Here is a 16,496-nt window from a genome sequence, read left to right on the forward strand (position 1 = left end):
ACAAGTTATTGTCAGTTGAAAACAGCAGCACGACTTGTATACTGTCAGTTGAAAACAGCAGCAAGACTTGTACGTGGAAGTTGAAAACGTGATGCTGTATTCAGTTATTTTTTATCATGCTTTTATTTTGTAACTTCTTATAACTATCAAGTAACTAGTGGGCTGTATATATTTGTTTGGATTATGAATGAAGTGTGTGCTTTTCCTTCAATTTTCAATACTCTGTTCATCCCTGTTCTATCCAACTAAAACAGATGCTTCCTAACATGAGCCATACTTTTCATTCCCCTTAATTTATCATTTAGCAATCTTACCATGATCAAGGCGGTTGGACTGTTCTCCTCGTAGGTCTTGGACAGAGCAATTCCCCATACTATTCCAAACGGACTTTTCCAGATAAGCAAACCCAGCTCTTGACATTCATTTACTTTCTTTTCATCTTACTCCCTTCCATGGCACGATAGGAGTGTACGTGTGAACCTGAAGATGAAGATCGTAACAAGTAGTGCTCAAATACAAGATGGCTGCCATAGCTTCCAAGGGCGGAGCCTCTTTATGTGATGGGGGGGCAATGGCCCCCCCAAAACTTTTAAAAATATTTTCATAATATATAAAAATTTTTAAATTTTTTTTATATATTCTATTAGTGACCTTTTCAAAAAAAAATTATTTAATAATTAGTATAAATAAAAAAAATAAAAAGATTTCACATATCTCACCCAATTTTAATTTTTTTTTTCAATTTATATTATTATTTTTTTTCATTTCTATTCTATTTGTTCATATGTTATAAGTTTTTATAATTTTTTTTAAATTTCTACAAACCATTAACCATATTCCTTTATTTGTTTTTTTATTATATAATATGTGATACCTACCTTCTATTTGTCATGTTCTTCTTTTTTATGTTACGTAAATTTTATTTTATATGATTTTAATCTTTAAAAATTAATAAATTATTATATAATTCTCAAATATAAGTTGTAGTATTACATTGTTATTTAAAATTTTATCAATGTATCATTTTTTTATTAATCCTGATTATATAAGAGAAAATTAACTTGAGTATATTTTTTATATGCTTTACGTTTTATATTTAATTGAAATGAAATTATCTTGAATCTATAGTATTTAAATAATTCCAATTATATAGGAAGAAACTATTAATCTTATATATCATTTTTAACTATTTATATTTTACAAATTATAATTTTATATTTAGTTTCATATTTCTATTATCAACATTTTTATTGTTGATCGAATTTAACATATTAGTTTTTTAAAATTTTTTACTGTTATTCAACTGTATTTGGCCCCCCAATAAAATTTGACTAGCTCCGCCCTTGATAGCTTTGTTTCTTGTTGCTGTAGCCATAGGAGTTTGCTCTCCCATGCTTGGAAAAACTATCTAAGTTTTACATCCCGAAAATAATTTAAATATCAAATATTTAAATAGTTCACATGATAGATATAAAGATCTACATATATCACTTTGAATACATTTCAAAAATATAAAAATTCAAATAATGTCCTTATAATTAATTTAGCTTGAAAGTAAGCAACATATGGAAATTCATCAAATTAAAAAATCTTTTGATCTTTCAATGAATAACTATATGAACGTTTAATAATTTTTCATATCATTATTGATCCGAAATAACTTAATTGGTATTGCCAAATATTAAAATCATTAATAAATTTTTAATTTACTATAATATGAGTTTCAATAATTCTAATATTTTGTAATACAATCTAGATTCAAATAGCTAGTAATTTTTTCAACACACTTCTTACTCGAGATAATAATGTAATATAAAGATATTAAGTTTCTCTTTCATTCATTATCTCAATATGATATCCATTAGACGAATATTTTTAAAACTTAATAAAGTTCTTTAAGATTTAGTTGAAAATAATACATCCTCTATTATAAACTTTGCTCCTTTGGATAATAAAATATTGACTCCTCCAAAGTCTTAATTAATCTTGTACTACTAGATATAGTATGGACATCAAATTCTTCCATTGTCAAGTAAGAAAATATTTTTTTATCTTTAAATATAGTATATATTGTGGCATTGTTGATATATATCTGCATCATTGATCTTAGATCTAATGAGATGGGTATTCATATTTTAAAATAAGATATACAGTAAGAAACTTACAAGTTAACCTAAGGGAACGATAAATATAAATTTATTATTAAAATACCTAATAAGAACGTATCATTTGAATGTAATGAGAACATATAAAAATATCTCTATAATAAAGTTATACAAAAACATACTAACAAAATATTAATAAATTTTATTTTTGGATATTTACATCACAAATCAGATGATCAATTTCTCTTTTATAACATCTAGATATATTATATCAATTTGACCATTGTTAAAATCATCTTGAACAAATTTTGTTTTAGTCTATATTTTTTCTTCTTAACTTTCAATGATACTTGATAAAGTTCAATAAGTTTTAGTATAAAACAAGTACGTAACTAATGACCTTTCATATATGATAAATATTTTTTATATTCTTTTTATTTTATCTATTTTTTTTCTTGTACCTTTTCAATGTTCATCCACTTCGAGTGGTTAAATGTATTCGTCTACTTTTTGTGGTTAAATGTATTCATCTACTTTCGTGGTTAAATGTATTCTTACTATTAGATTAATGATTAGTGTAACCGCTACAATTACAATTATTATGCTAACACTTTTTAGGTCCATGATCATAATTATTAAATGATGTCGCCTTCACTTCAAAGAATGAACGAGGTTGATGATTTTTCATTAGTAGTTCATTATTTTTCTCAAGTATAAAAACATGAAATCCAAAACAAAATGCACTTTCAGATTACCTAAAGTATATTATTTTTGACTTGTTATAAAATAAATATCATAAAAAGTCAATTTCATATATTCAATTTGAAATGTCTTATGTAAAATCTTATAGTATCAAAGATAGATTTACATATACAAACATAATTATATTTGAAATTCAAAACAAAAAAAACATATATTGAGCAAATTATATTCTAATATCAAAATAAAGAGATACTATATAATTATTTATATATTTGCATGCTTAATCCGATTTAATAAATTAAGGGACAAAATATAATATATACTACACAATAGCAAATTCACATTAAAGTTAATTTTCAGATATGAAAACACTAAAAATATATTAAATCACTTTCCTAATTCATTAAAATCAAAAATAAAAAACCAACAATTGAAATCCTTTTAAAGCTTAAAGAAATTGCGTTTAAAGCTTAAAGAAATTAAACTTCGACTTTGAGATGATAATGATGAAAATTAAATGATATCATAACTTTCTCAAAATCGTGTTGATAAAAATATTAATAAAGTAAAAAGATCTTATTTAAATATATATTTACAAATAAAATGACCATTTATTCACAAGATAATAACCTTTTATCTAAATAAAATTTATAAAATAAAATATAACTAAAAGATTTGATTTGGATGAATTAAATCTTAATACTAATATGATTTTAATCTACATTCAAATTTGAATATACATAAATATAAAAATTTAAATTAAATTAAACTTTTATGTCTGACTTGCTAAACTATTTAACTTATCTTAAATGTTTAATTTGATTTAAATTCTTAAATTTTGATATTATAAATATTCACACATATATTCATAACAATATTAATTTTTACATTTCAAATTTTATGGCATGTTGTCAATTACATCATTGATGAAACGACATAACATGGAGTGTGAAGATCCACCTTCCATCAAAGCCTTCCTACTTTGTTTACTCATTTCCTTTGCTCTGTTTCTAACATCGCTATCCTGCTCCATCAAACACCTGATTCCTCTCTCTATATTCTCAGCACTCACAATTTCCAAGGTCTCGTAAATCCACGTAATCTCCACCCCTAATCCCAGCTCCATCACCATTTGAAACGCATTCAACTGTTGCTCTGCGTAAAGAGGCCACGTGGCCATTGGTACTCCGAACCATATACTCTCTAGTGTAGAATTCCACCCGCAGTGAGACACGAACCCTCCAATCGCCGGGTGGCCCAAGATGGCCACTTGCGGGGCCCATCCGATGATCTTACCAATCGTGACCGTCCGTTCTAAGAACCCTTCGGGTAATACCTCTGCCACGTTCTCGTAATCAGTTGGGCTTAATATCATACCTTCGACTGAGGGTTGGCGTAGGGACCACAAAAATCGGTGTCCACTCTGCTCCAATGCTCGGGCAATCTCTTTCGCCTGATCCCCACCAAAGCTCCCCATGCTCCCGAAGCAGAGAAACACAACAGATGAAAGAGGTTGTTCATCAAGCCATTTCATGATATTAGAATTCTGATGGACCCCACTTGCACCCTTGAGATTCAATATTGGTCCCACAGGGTAAACAGCCGGGTATTTACCATCAGTAAGGGAGTCGACCGCATGGGATTCAAGCTCTGAAAATGTATTTACCATGATACCCTTGGCTTTCCTAAGCTCTCTTGACACATTGTGGAGGATAGTTGAAGTTTCGGGCTTGAACATGACGGTGGGAAAGAATTTAGCAGAAATTGGGTTAAAATAGGAAGGTATGGTGAACTCAGCGTCCGAGCCTTTTAACTTAGCGATGTCAACGTTCTGCTCATCATGAAGAGCTTGCATATAAAATTGAAAGCCAAGAGAAGCTGCACTCGACGTGTAAAAGACATAGCTAGCAACACCAAATTCGTTAGCCAAATCTACCAAAGCAGTGAAAAAAAAGTCGAGAACAAACCCAGCGAGTCGAGGTGAGTCGGGCACGGAGCTGGAGAAGTGAACTATTTTGGAGACGGCCTCTTTTATGTGGGGCCCCTGGCTTTGTATTATAGTAGTAATGAACTTGTTAAGAGGAATACCTTGTTGGGTTTCATCTTGAGGCAGGTTGATAAATTTGATGCGAGTGGAGATGCTATCGGTATCAGCAATGAGAGAGTCGACGTAGGCGGTTAAATTTGGGTCGTAAGGTGGCTTGATGATGAGGACGGTGACGAAGAGGTTGGAATTAAGATCCACCAAAAGCTTGGCCACTCCCACTGTCGATACCAAATGGCCTATTCCAGGCATTGGGACGAATACCAGCTCTGCCTTCTTCATCGTTTGCACAGAAAGTTGATAGGGACTAGGGTCCTCTTGGATTGTGGTTGATGTAGTTTTGGAGGCAATAAATATAAGTGTTAGAGTGTGATGTCATTTCTTTGCTGGGTTGTTTGGACCTCTGATTGAACGTTATCCATCCATTCTTGTGGTTTTGAAAAGCCTCCGCAGTTGCAAGTGTCAGATTTTTCTAGACCTTTCCCATAAATAAAAAAGAATCTTTTTTACGGGAGAACTTGTGGCCAAAGCCTAAAGCCAATGCATTGACTTAGAAGTCATAACTAGATAAAAAACAAATCTGAAAGTGCTTCTAAATTGAGGTGCGTCAAACCTTATTCAGTTGGGAAACCTGATTAAAAGAAAAACTCGATAACCCATTACCCAGTTATTCTGAGCCCAAGCACATTGCAAGATTTTTATTCAGTTGAGGAAAAGGCTTCCTGAAATAGAGTTAAAGAATACCTTGAGGGAAATTGGGCTTTGCTATAAAATATCTACAACATGCTAGCCAGTCTATCACTTCACTTTCTAAGTGCAACTTAGGGCAACATATGCCAGATGTTGCACATATGAAACTCACCATCAACATTGCTCCAAAATAAAGATTACTTTTGGATTCTTAATTCACAACAAAGAGAAGTTACATATACCCACTTAATGACACATTCCCAAAACTGGCACAGATTATAATTGCTGGATGCTCCAAACAAAAATGTTTCCCATGGCAGGCAAAGCTACCAAAAAGAGTCTTCGCGACTGTGCATTTCTAAATGGGAGATTGGAGCTTTCCATGCCGTCTTCAAGTTTGCACTTTCTATTATTATGGCAAACTGTTTATTACTACAAAGAATTAAAGTGGGATAGGCCATATATTGTGCTGCAACTCTATATATAAACAATCATGTAAGTTTTTAGATGATACCAATGAAATCAGACTCTTTTAAAAAATTGTAAAACGAAATCCCAAGTTTTCAATGACGTCAAGTTGAAATTACAAAATTTAAACTTAAGCTTTGATTGCAAAAGTAGAACTTGTTATGGCACAATAGTATAGGTATAGTCATTGAAGAAGGTGTCCTTTTGGGTAAATAACTAGATGCATGCGGTACTCCTGCATTTTGAACAAATTTATACAGAGAACAAGCTTTCAAATAGGAAACACTTCTTCACCCAATGAAAACTGGAAAGACAGAAAATAGAACACGCCTTTCCTGCGCATTGCTTTCCCCACCAAATGATTTGTACTCCGACTGTAATAACAATAAAAAGACATGCTCTTAGATCTAGTGTTTAAACGTTTTAGCTATGTATATCAGTTCAAAATACTCCATTCATACTAAATAACATGATAACAAGAAGGCTACAAAAGGAAAGAAGGAAATGGCAATGTCTTTTCAGTTTAGACCAGCACATTTTCTGGAATGATGTACTATCCATATGAAAGAACCTGCAGAGCAATTATCTATCTTGCTCAAGTGTTACAAATGTGCTTTAGAGGTCATCATATAGTTTCACCAACATCCAGCCTAAGCAATTGCACAAAATAATAGAATTAATGAATTCCTGAACATACACACACACACAGAGCCAAAATACTATAGCTTATTTATTGAAATTAATCCACTATGCCAAATTATGATCAATGGAAAATTCAATATTTTATTTTTTGTAATATAGAAAGGAAAAATCACCGAAAGCAATTTACCATACGCTGAAAATGAAGGATACATATTCCATATACAGGTATTAATGAGTAAAACATTTAGTTACCTCTTGGATCGGCATAACCATCTCAACACATCTCTTTATTGGAAGCTTTTCCCTCTTCTGTTTCAATAGAAAACAAAGAAAGGGCAGCTGATGTTCTCAGTTAAATCTTGGAATTAAAGGTTAGAACTTGCTACCTGCAAATGTGGAGAACAGGATCATGACAACAGCGTGGAAGCAATAAATACTAGAATTCAAAGGTGAGGTTTCATTGACAAGGTGCAATATGAGCTGCTACCTATGAAAGTTTGCTATATCTCTTTGGGAAGTCAATGGTTATGCAAAAAGGCAATAACATACAGCTACGAATTTTACAGGTTGGATATATTACTTAAACACTAGCCTTGCAGATGTTGTAAATTCAGCATTAAAATTTTTAACTTCGACCCACATCTCTTTCCCCAGACCCCAAGTAGATCCAAGACCTCTGAACACTAATGCTTTTTCCCATCCCAAAACCTGACAGTTACTTAGCTTAATCCACTATGACACAATGTAGAGAGGTTTCATACATTGTACATGAAAGGATAAAATGAAACTTATTTATTAAATTCCTTATCCAACTTGCATATCAGGCTGTTTTTATGATGCGAACACACAACCTACAAAAGAACCATGATGTTTCTATATCACCCTATACTTTATTTAATAATCACATTTGCTGATTCCTTCAGTAAGAGAAATCCCTTGTTTTCAGTCATATGCGTACCTTGTTAACTATTTTCTTGCCTCATCCCTTGAGCTCTCCTAAGGTATTCAGTCTTTTTACAATACAATAACAAATATGCATCAGCATGTAAACATATAAAAGAAGCATCCCATTCCCATTGTTGGGTAAGACAGAAAGAGTTGCATAAACTTCCAGTAAGATAAGGTACTAGAAAAAATTTTCTTTCTTCTGTTACCTGCTACCCCTTCATTTTTTTATTACTTTTTTTGGAGTGCCCTGGGGGGGAGTGGTGGGGTTGTCTTAAGGAGAGAGATGCTTGTTACAAAACTGAACAATGAAAATGAGGCCATTTTCATTTTTTGACCAGCTTGAAATCTAACCAGCCCAGTCTTCAGGGCTAGAGTAAAACACCAAACACCATGTCAAGGGATTCTGCCACCTGAGACTGACAACCTGCTCAAATAAGCCACTAACTTGCTCCAGAAATTTTAGCCAGTCCCAGATATCAACAAAGCTCCAAAATTTCAAATTGGAGAAACAGTCCCAAAAGAAGTAACATATCCTTAAAACAAACCCAAATAAAGTAGCCATACACCAGCCAACCCACTTGCCGGTATCTAGAGCAAAAAGATGTTCATCTCCCCTTTGTAGTCCTAAGGTGCCATCATAATCCACAAGTTATGTTCCTCTTCACTCATCAAATTCAGAAAATACCAAGGAGATGGGAATTCTTCTAAGTATTTAATAATAATCAGCATTTTTCATCTTCTTGAACAGTCCTAACAAGTTATATATCTCATCAGATTGGGGGTGCTCTTGGTCCTTAGAAGCAAAGCAGTTCACACAACCTGCAACCTGAATCCAACTACATCCAACATCCTTTCTAATACCCTTTTCTTTCATTTCTCTCCTCACTCTGCCAACATTGTCCCAGTTTCCTTCCCCTGCATATAAATTTGAGAGCAAAACTTGATAGCCTGTCATGCTATTTCTTATATCCGTTTGAAGCAACTTCTTGGCCACAACTTCACCCAAGTCAAATTTTTGGTGAAGTCTGCAAGATGCAAGAAGTGATCCCCAAATCTCCACAGAATTACCTTCTTCACCTAATTGTTCAACAAACTCATAGGCTTCAACCACCCTTCCAACCTTCCCTAGCATGTCAGTGACACAACAGTAATGCTCAGTTGAGGGATGGATCTTAAACTCTCTCTCCATTGACCTAAATATATGAAGGCCCTCATCAACCAATCCAGCATAAGCACAAGCTGATAAGACTGCGACAAAGGTAATGGCATCAGGCTGAATGTTAGATGCCTGCATTGAGCGAAACAAAGAGAGAGCCCTCTCACCCATTCCATGTTGACCATAACCCAATATCATTGTGGTGTACGTGACAGCATTTTTCTCAGGGATATCAAAAAACATGCTTTCAGCTAGCTTGATGGCACCAGATTTGGAATACATGTCAACTAAAGCAGTGCCCACAAAGACATTTTGGTCCAACAAATTATGAACAGAAAATCCATGAAGTTGCTTACCTAAATCTACATTTCCCATTAGACTACAAGCTGGGAGAACTGATGCCAACGTAACAGCGTTAGGCATCACATTTTGCTGGAGCATTTGTTTAAAGACAATGATAGCCTCTTCAACTAGCCCATTCTGTACAAGACCAGCAATCATAGCATTCCATGTGGCTTGATCCCTATTGCAGGAATTGCTTTTTTCAAAAAGTAGTTGTGAATTCCTAATCAAACCAGACTTAGCATACATGTCTATAATATAACTTTCCATCCCCTGAAACTGAATGCCATGCCTAAGAAGATAAGCATGGGTCTGTTTTCCAATTTCCCGGTTTCTAAGATTTGATGCTGCTGAAAGCAGAGCAGTTACAGTCACAGAATCAACCAAAAAACCTTGCTTCTGCATCTCATATACAAGTAACAACCCTTCATCATCCAACCCATTCTGTACAAAAGCAGAAACCATAGTATTCCAAGAGATGACATCTCTTTCAGGCATCTTATCAAAAACTTCGAATGATGTGTGGATTGAGTTGCACCTGGAATACATAACAAGTATTGCATTGGCTACAATAACTGGCAATTTGCTTAAATTCTTAATTATATAGGCATGTAGCTGCTGTGCCAAGTCCAACCACTGCAACTGTGAAACTGCACTTAAAGCTGAGAGAAAAGTGACATCATCGAAAACAGTTTCTGACTCCATAGCTTGAAGAAAAAGCTTAATTCCCTCAACTGGACAATTATTTTGAAGATACCCTCCAATCATAGTGTTCCAAATCTCGATATTTCCCTGTGAGCAATTGTCAAAGATCTTCCTAGCAAAATCAAGGCAACCAAGCTCTGCAAACATGAAAATCGCAGAACTAGCAACATACAAGTCATCAACACACTCACTTCCCAACTTGAGAAGCATACCGTAAAGAACTTCAGCATTATTATAGTCCTCTAAACCGGATAAAGCAGGGAAAACATTAACAAAACTAACTGCACTAAGTCTTATCCCCATTTTCATCATTTTCTTAAACAGTATAACTGCTTCCAAATATCTCTCTGTTTTTCTATACCACGAAATCATAGTATTCCAAGCAACAACATCTCGCTTACGCATCATATTAAATACTGCACATACCAAATCATGTTTCGAATAGTCAAAGCCCTTAATATAACCACCCATTTCCTTATTATCCGAAGAACTCAAACAAGTAGCATAAAAATTTAACAAAGCATTATATACAATCCTACTGGGGTTGGTTAAACCCCGAATAAAATGGCAATGAACAGCTTTACCTATGCGTAAATTGCGCAATAGAGCGCAAGCTTTGAGGACAGAGGAGTAAGTATAAGAGTCACATTTGGTGTGAGGGGAGGAATTCTTCATGTGGGAATAAAATAGAAGGGCTTCTTGGGGCATGTTGTTGCAAATGAAACCAATGACGATGGTGTTCCAAAGAACTGTCTTTGGTTCGGCAATTGTGTCGAAAATTTGGCGGGCAAGATGGGGTTGGCCTTGTTGGCATAATTGGCTGAGGCGGGAACGGATGGTGGGAGTTCTGAGAGTTGGATTAGGGGGTGGAGAGGAGATGATGGTTTGTGAAGAATGCGAAAGGGCATGAAAAGGGTTATTGTTGGGGGCGGCGGCGATGGCGCTTGAGGGTGAGGAGAGTGGGAGATGGAGAGCAGAAGAGGCCATGGGGCGATAAGATAATTTCTTGGGTGTGTTCCTGTACGTAGGTGTGCTTTGATACACTGTTTAGCTGTTTCGTTGGTTGGTAGTTATAAGGGGGTAGGGTCAATCTATCTTGTTGTCCGACTTAGGTATAAATAAATAAATTTAAAAATAAATGTTACCACTTTTTAAAAAAATTATACGTAATTTTATTAGTAATTGTCTTTGTCAAAATAAACTATGGGCTTTGACTAGTACAAAGTAAAAATAATACATAGAAATTAAAACCCCAAGATATATGGGCCCAATTTGAAGATATTAGACACAAACTAAACCTCTAGGTTTTTTTATTATACTTCCCTCTTCCACCTTATTTCTTAACTTAGCATCACCTTCATAAATGTCACTTTTGACGTGAATCATAACTTGCAATTTATCATCTCTAATTCGATCTCATCTATCTTTTTCAGCTGCAAACAAGTCTACAATCTCTTCACTAGCATCATTCTCACCCATATGCCATTTTTGCATTACCATATCCACCTCCAAATAACCATGTGGTGTTCGATGTAGAATCCTTGTAAAGAGAGACCTTGGTGCTTCCAACTTTTCATACATACTTGAAAATTCTATATTTAAAAGATTCAAATTTAAAAGGACTTTTATCCAACAAGAACACTCTACAGAATTAAATTCTCTCTTTTCATTACATACTATAATAGCATTATTTCTTAAACATTCCTCATTATCTGGATTCAAAGTCTTATCCCTAGCATTTACTACCCTCCATTCAGAAGAGTTCAGTCTAACATTCTCTCTTTAAAGAGTCTTTCCCAATGGCATTCTTTTCAATTCCACCTTTCAATAAATGTGCTTGAATTTAAACAACTTTGTCTAAATTCCGATAGTCCTTCATCTTATCCCCCGATCTAAAAAATGAATAGATTTAAAATTTAAATCTCACTGCATTCATGAATTACGTTTGAATTTTGAACCTCCCGATTCCTCTAAATCTATAAATAATCATGGAAAAATAATTTCTCTCAAGATATCATTCTGATTGTCACCGTTATCAGATTTATGCCAAATCCCTCAAAACTGTGTCTTGTAGGACTCTATCCTCCCTTCCAGCTCTAGATTTTGAATTTCAAATTATAGTTGGGATCCACCAACTAGACATGCCCGATCATTGGAACCAAACGTTCCTTTCCGTGTAACATCTTGCTCCTCCCACCAACCGCCACCTGAATCAGATGCCTTTGACACTTCCAATATCGAAGTAGGTATTTTATACAGCCATCACCTACACGTAATGTTGTGAAAGCCGAAATGCAGCTCACTTTTCTAACTTTAACAAAGATGCACCCAAAATCAAATATGCTCAAAGCCAATGTACAAGCATCCAATATTACAAATTCACTTTGAAAAGAACATCTTCGACTTTCAATATGCATCAACTATTCACCCTTCACAACCTCCTTGAAGGTACTAGGTAGGCCCTGATTTACCACTGGTTTATCAAAAAAACAGCAAAGGCATTTTTTTCCCCACTATATCTGCCTCTTTAACCAGCAATTATATCTCAGCTATGTACAGCACAATACTACACTTAATAGCCGCCTTCAGCTCCTTTTCTTCCTTAAACCGAACAAAAGCAAAATCATACCTTCTCTTAGACGCATTCTTTGGCACAAAAACATCCACCACTACTCTGAATTCATCAAAAACCTTTTTAATTTTAGCCTAGGAAACTCCTTTTGTGGTATTATCCATTGTATACAGAGATTTTCTACACTACACTACACTACACCAACTCTAATTAACCCCAAATCCTTGTGCCCTGAAACTCATATCTCTAACAATTTAAAAAATTATTGAAAAAGTTATTTATTTTACACTATTATTTTAAATAATTTATGAGGTTATTCTAAATCTTACTCTTTATAGATTATGTTTATAAATTTTGCATCATAACAATCAAGGGCGAATGGTAGCACAGCCCTTTAAAATTTTTATTTATTATATATTTTTTTCCTTTAATGTCTCTTTAAAATAATTTTATATTTAATAATTAATATAAATAAAGACTAATAAAATGACCCACAAGCCCCACTCAACTTTATCCTAACTCTTAAGTTTTTTCACACTTTTTGTCTCTCTTTCTTTTCTCCTTTCAGTTTTATTTTACCACTTCTCTGTAGCTCACCACTAAAACACATTTCATTCTTAAAAGAGAAATTTATGAGCTTGTCAGCTTAGACAATGATTACTCACCACCATTGTGTGAAATTAAGAAGAGGTAAAGTTTTCTTTTGTTTTATTCTTTCTATTTTTGTTATTATTATTATTATTATTTATTTATTTTTTTCATTTCTGTTCTATTTGCTCATATGTTTTAAGTTTCTATAGATTTTTTTCTCCAAATTTCTACAAACCATAAACCTTGTTCTTCTTCCTTCTTTTTTGTTATATGGGCTTTATTTTCTACTTGTCATGTTCTTTTTTTTTGTTATATGAATTTTATTTTCTATGATTTTAGTTTTTAAAAATTAAAAATTTATTATATAATTTTCAAATATAAGTTGTAGTATTGCATTGTTGGCCATTGATTAAAATTTCATCAATGTATCATTTTTTTCATTAATCTTGATTGATAGATTAATTCTCTTTGTTTTTACTCCTCTGGTTTCTACAACAACTAAAAAGAAAGCTTTTTCAGCAATGAAATTTTAGAAGACTATGAAACAAAATAAATGATGAGTTTCTTGTAGATAATTTAATTGTTTATATTGAGAAAGATGTTGTTAACTTTTTTAGTATAAAGTTAATAATTAATAAATTTGAATAATGAAAATATCGTTGAGCACAAGTTTTCTAAGAGATTGTTGTAAGTTTTTATTTTCTTAATCTTTTTAATTTACAGGTTATATAAAATTATTGTCTATTATGCATTTTTTGATTGTTGGTTAAGTTTAGCTTATTAATTTTAAAAATTTTTAAATGTTATTCATCTTCGTCTTTAACCTCTCAACAAAAGTGAGCTACCTCCGCCCTGATAACAATAGCTTAAACTCTAGGTTCATGTATAATATTTGACAATAATTATTTACTAGAAAAAGATATATTTCATTTTTACAATTCTTTTGGTCTCATAGTGTACTAATAATTAAATGGCTTAAGTGTGAAAAATACCAAAAATCAGAAAATTCTGTAACGCCGGATGAGGAGTGGGACTTCAATAGCCTAAGCAATTATCTCCTCACTGAAGAACTGACTTTATTATCGAAAACTATTGCACCACAGTCATGCTCATCACTAGACATGCCGTATTGGGCTCTATCTTCGTTTGGATTATTTACAGTGTCCTCAGCATGTGACTATTTGAAAGAAATGGAAAGTCCGAACTTGAATGATGGTTCAAATCGAAGGCTGTTAGCTTGGAAATGGAAGGGTCCAGAAAGAATCTTCATGTTCTTGCTGCAGTTTCTACATATTCACATTCTCACAAATAGCGAGAGATTTCGTAGACACCTTTCTACCAGCTCAACATGCATGCACTGCCTATTGGAAGAAGAGACTGTTCTTCATGTGCTTAGAGACTATCCTCTAGCTAAAGCTATTTGGCTAAGACTTATACCCTCAGGTGCGGATAATTTCTTCTCTAATCTTTCCACGCTAGAATGGCTTTCTTTCAATCTAAGCAGACATAACAAAACAGACACTGGTGTACCATGGGCTACCATTTTCGAGGTGACTTGCCGGTTCCTCTGGAAATGGTGGAATTCCCATATATTTGAGAATACGATCATCTCTATAGAAGGACATTTGGTGCTAATATACAACTTCACTGCTGCAGTAAATAATGAGGAATCAGTGAGTTGTCTAAATGGGAGTATTGCGCTCAATGAGCGAGAAGAAGTATTGGTTGGTTGGACCGCTCCTCCTTCAGGTTGGATTGCTTTGAACTCTGATGAAGCATATCGAAAATCAACTGGTCAAGTAGCGGCTCGCGGTGTGCTAAGAGATTCGAATGGCCAATGGAAGGGTGCATATGCAATGAGGCTCAGAAAATGTACTGCTTATCGAGCAGAGCTCTGGGGAATATTTGGAGGGCTCAAATATGCTTGGGAGTTAGGCTTTCGACAAATAGTTCTTCAAGTTGATAATAAATTAGCCATACAAGCTATTACATCCCAGCTGAGACACCCGTGTTCTAACTCAAACTTAATTCAAGCCATCCACGACATTCTCCAACAGCAATGGAGTGTCCAAGTTCATCATATTTGTAGGGAGGCCAATAGAGTCGTTGATTTTATGGCCAATGAAGGGTTCTCTATTGCTCAGAATTTCTTAGCTTATAATAGTCCACCTGATATGTCTAGAGAACTATTGGTTAACCATGTAATTGGTGCTTGTTTCCCTGGTTGAATTAGGCAATAAAAAGTCTTTCTTTCCCTAAAAAAAAAGTTGAAACCTTTTTGGACACTTTTGAGCCCACTAAACTTGAAGTTGAGTTAACTTAAATCCAGTAATGAAATAAAGTTTAAAATTAATTCGTCGCTTATGATCTCGTAGCATATAATATGTGATGTTTTTACGTGTACTGAATCCAAGCTTTGAAACAATTCATTGGTATTTTAATTGGCATTTTATCACAACAATTTCATTATCATTAATTTTGTCTTAATTTTTAATTGGTTGTGTTCTATTTAATTGATATTTATTTTGTTTTAAATATTTTTTTATAGTCTTCCAATTGATCAATGGTTACTCTTCTTTTTTAATTTTGTTGTGTATAAATTGACATTAAGAGACTATTTGTATATAGACATGTCAAAATGGGCTTAGCCCATTGGACTGACCCATTTTTTATTAAAATTGAGATGGATTGGGTCATAAATATTTAAGCTCATATTAAAATCAGGCCTAAATGGACTAGCCCATTTGATTAAGGGCTGACCTGGGTTGGTGCGAGCCAACCTTGTGAGCCAAAAGAAAAAAAATTAAGCCTAACTGTCTAAGGCTAAGTGGTGGGCTAGTGGCTAAGTCCTAAGTCCTTAAAGTAGTAAGGTGTAATCATGTAAGGACAAAGGAGCAGCCAACTAGCTAAGGCCCAAATGCCTAAGAACCCTAAGTCCCTAACCCCTAAGTGCTAACCGAATCGCTTAACCCCTTCTGAGTTCTGGCCTTCTTTCTTTCATGGTTTGTCAGTTTCACCCTAACTCCCTAAGCAGCTGCTTTCTCAGTTCTCACTCTCAATTCTCGTCTTCTTGGTTTCACTTCTCACTCGATCACTCCCCATCCAACCATTGGCATCGGTGCATCGCACCTTCCTTTTCTCCAAAGCTCCGATCGCACCTTCCACCTCTTTTGATTTGCTGGAAGGCGGAGGCTTTATGGCTTTCAATTGGTTCCTCCTCACCTCCGTCAGCGACATATATCCTTACCTCCGCCGGTGACATATATCCTTAAATCTAAGTCAGATTTACTTCTCTCATAGGGGATAGGTTGGCATCTCTCCTCTGGCAACCCAGGTAAACCTTCGATTTGCTTTACTTTCCTTTTCTCGATTGCTTCATTTTAGTGTTATTTTATCTTTGTTTTGCTGTGAGTTAGTGAAAAGTGAAGTTTGAAAGTATCACTTTTTGTATTTTGAGATTTTGAATTGATGTTTCATAGCATATTTAATTGTTTGACTTGGCACTGGCAAGATGATTAGATGAATAACTAA

General features: G+C 34.1%; 2 protein-coding genes across 4 annotated transcripts; both read right to left on the reverse strand.

Annotated features, from left to right (window-relative positions):
- Positions 1-3,672: 3,672 nt before the first annotated feature.
- On the reverse strand, positions 3,673-5,187 carry LOC18612274 (anthocyanidin 3-O-glucosyltransferase 2-like). Its single transcript, XM_018129479.2, has one exon. It carries the CDS (start codon positions 5,131-5,133, stop codon positions 3,706-3,708), a length of 1,428 nt encoding a protein of 475 aa, XP_017984968.2. The 5' UTR covers positions 5,134-5,187; the 3' UTR covers positions 3,673-3,705.
- A 937-nt stretch (positions 5,188-6,124) lies between these two features.
- LOC18612272 (Tetratricopeptide repeat (TPR)-like superfamily protein) lies at positions 6,125-10,865 on the reverse strand. Of its 3 annotated transcripts, XM_088804099.1 has the most exons (4): positions 10,387-10,865; positions 7,806-10,218; positions 6,904-6,960; positions 6,125-6,383 (listed from the first exon to the last, which is right to left on the reverse strand). In XM_088804099.1, the coding sequence occupies exons 1-2, from the start codon at positions 10,787-10,789 to the stop codon at positions 8,312-8,314; spliced, it is 2,310 nt and encodes a 769-aa protein (XP_088660225.1). In that variant the 5' UTR covers positions 10,790-10,865; the 3' UTR covers positions 6,125-6,383; positions 6,904-6,960; positions 7,806-8,311. The 3 variants fall into 3 exon arrangements, with proteins under 3 accessions (XP_088660225.1, XP_088660222.1, XP_088660220.1); XM_088804096.1 differs by lacking the exon at positions 6,125-6,383 and having other exon boundaries at positions 6,905-7,037; XM_088804094.1 differs by lacking the exon at positions 6,125-6,383 and having other exon boundaries at positions 6,905-7,037; positions 7,610-10,218.
- Positions 10,866-16,496: the final 5,631 nt, after the last annotated feature.

Source organism: Theobroma cacao, chromosome 1, assembly GCF_053813885.1.
Source record: "Theobroma cacao isolate CCN51 chromosome 1, ASM5381388v1, whole genome shotgun sequence".
Taxonomy (NCBI): Eukaryota; Viridiplantae; Streptophyta; class Magnoliopsida; order Malvales; family Malvaceae; genus Theobroma; species Theobroma cacao.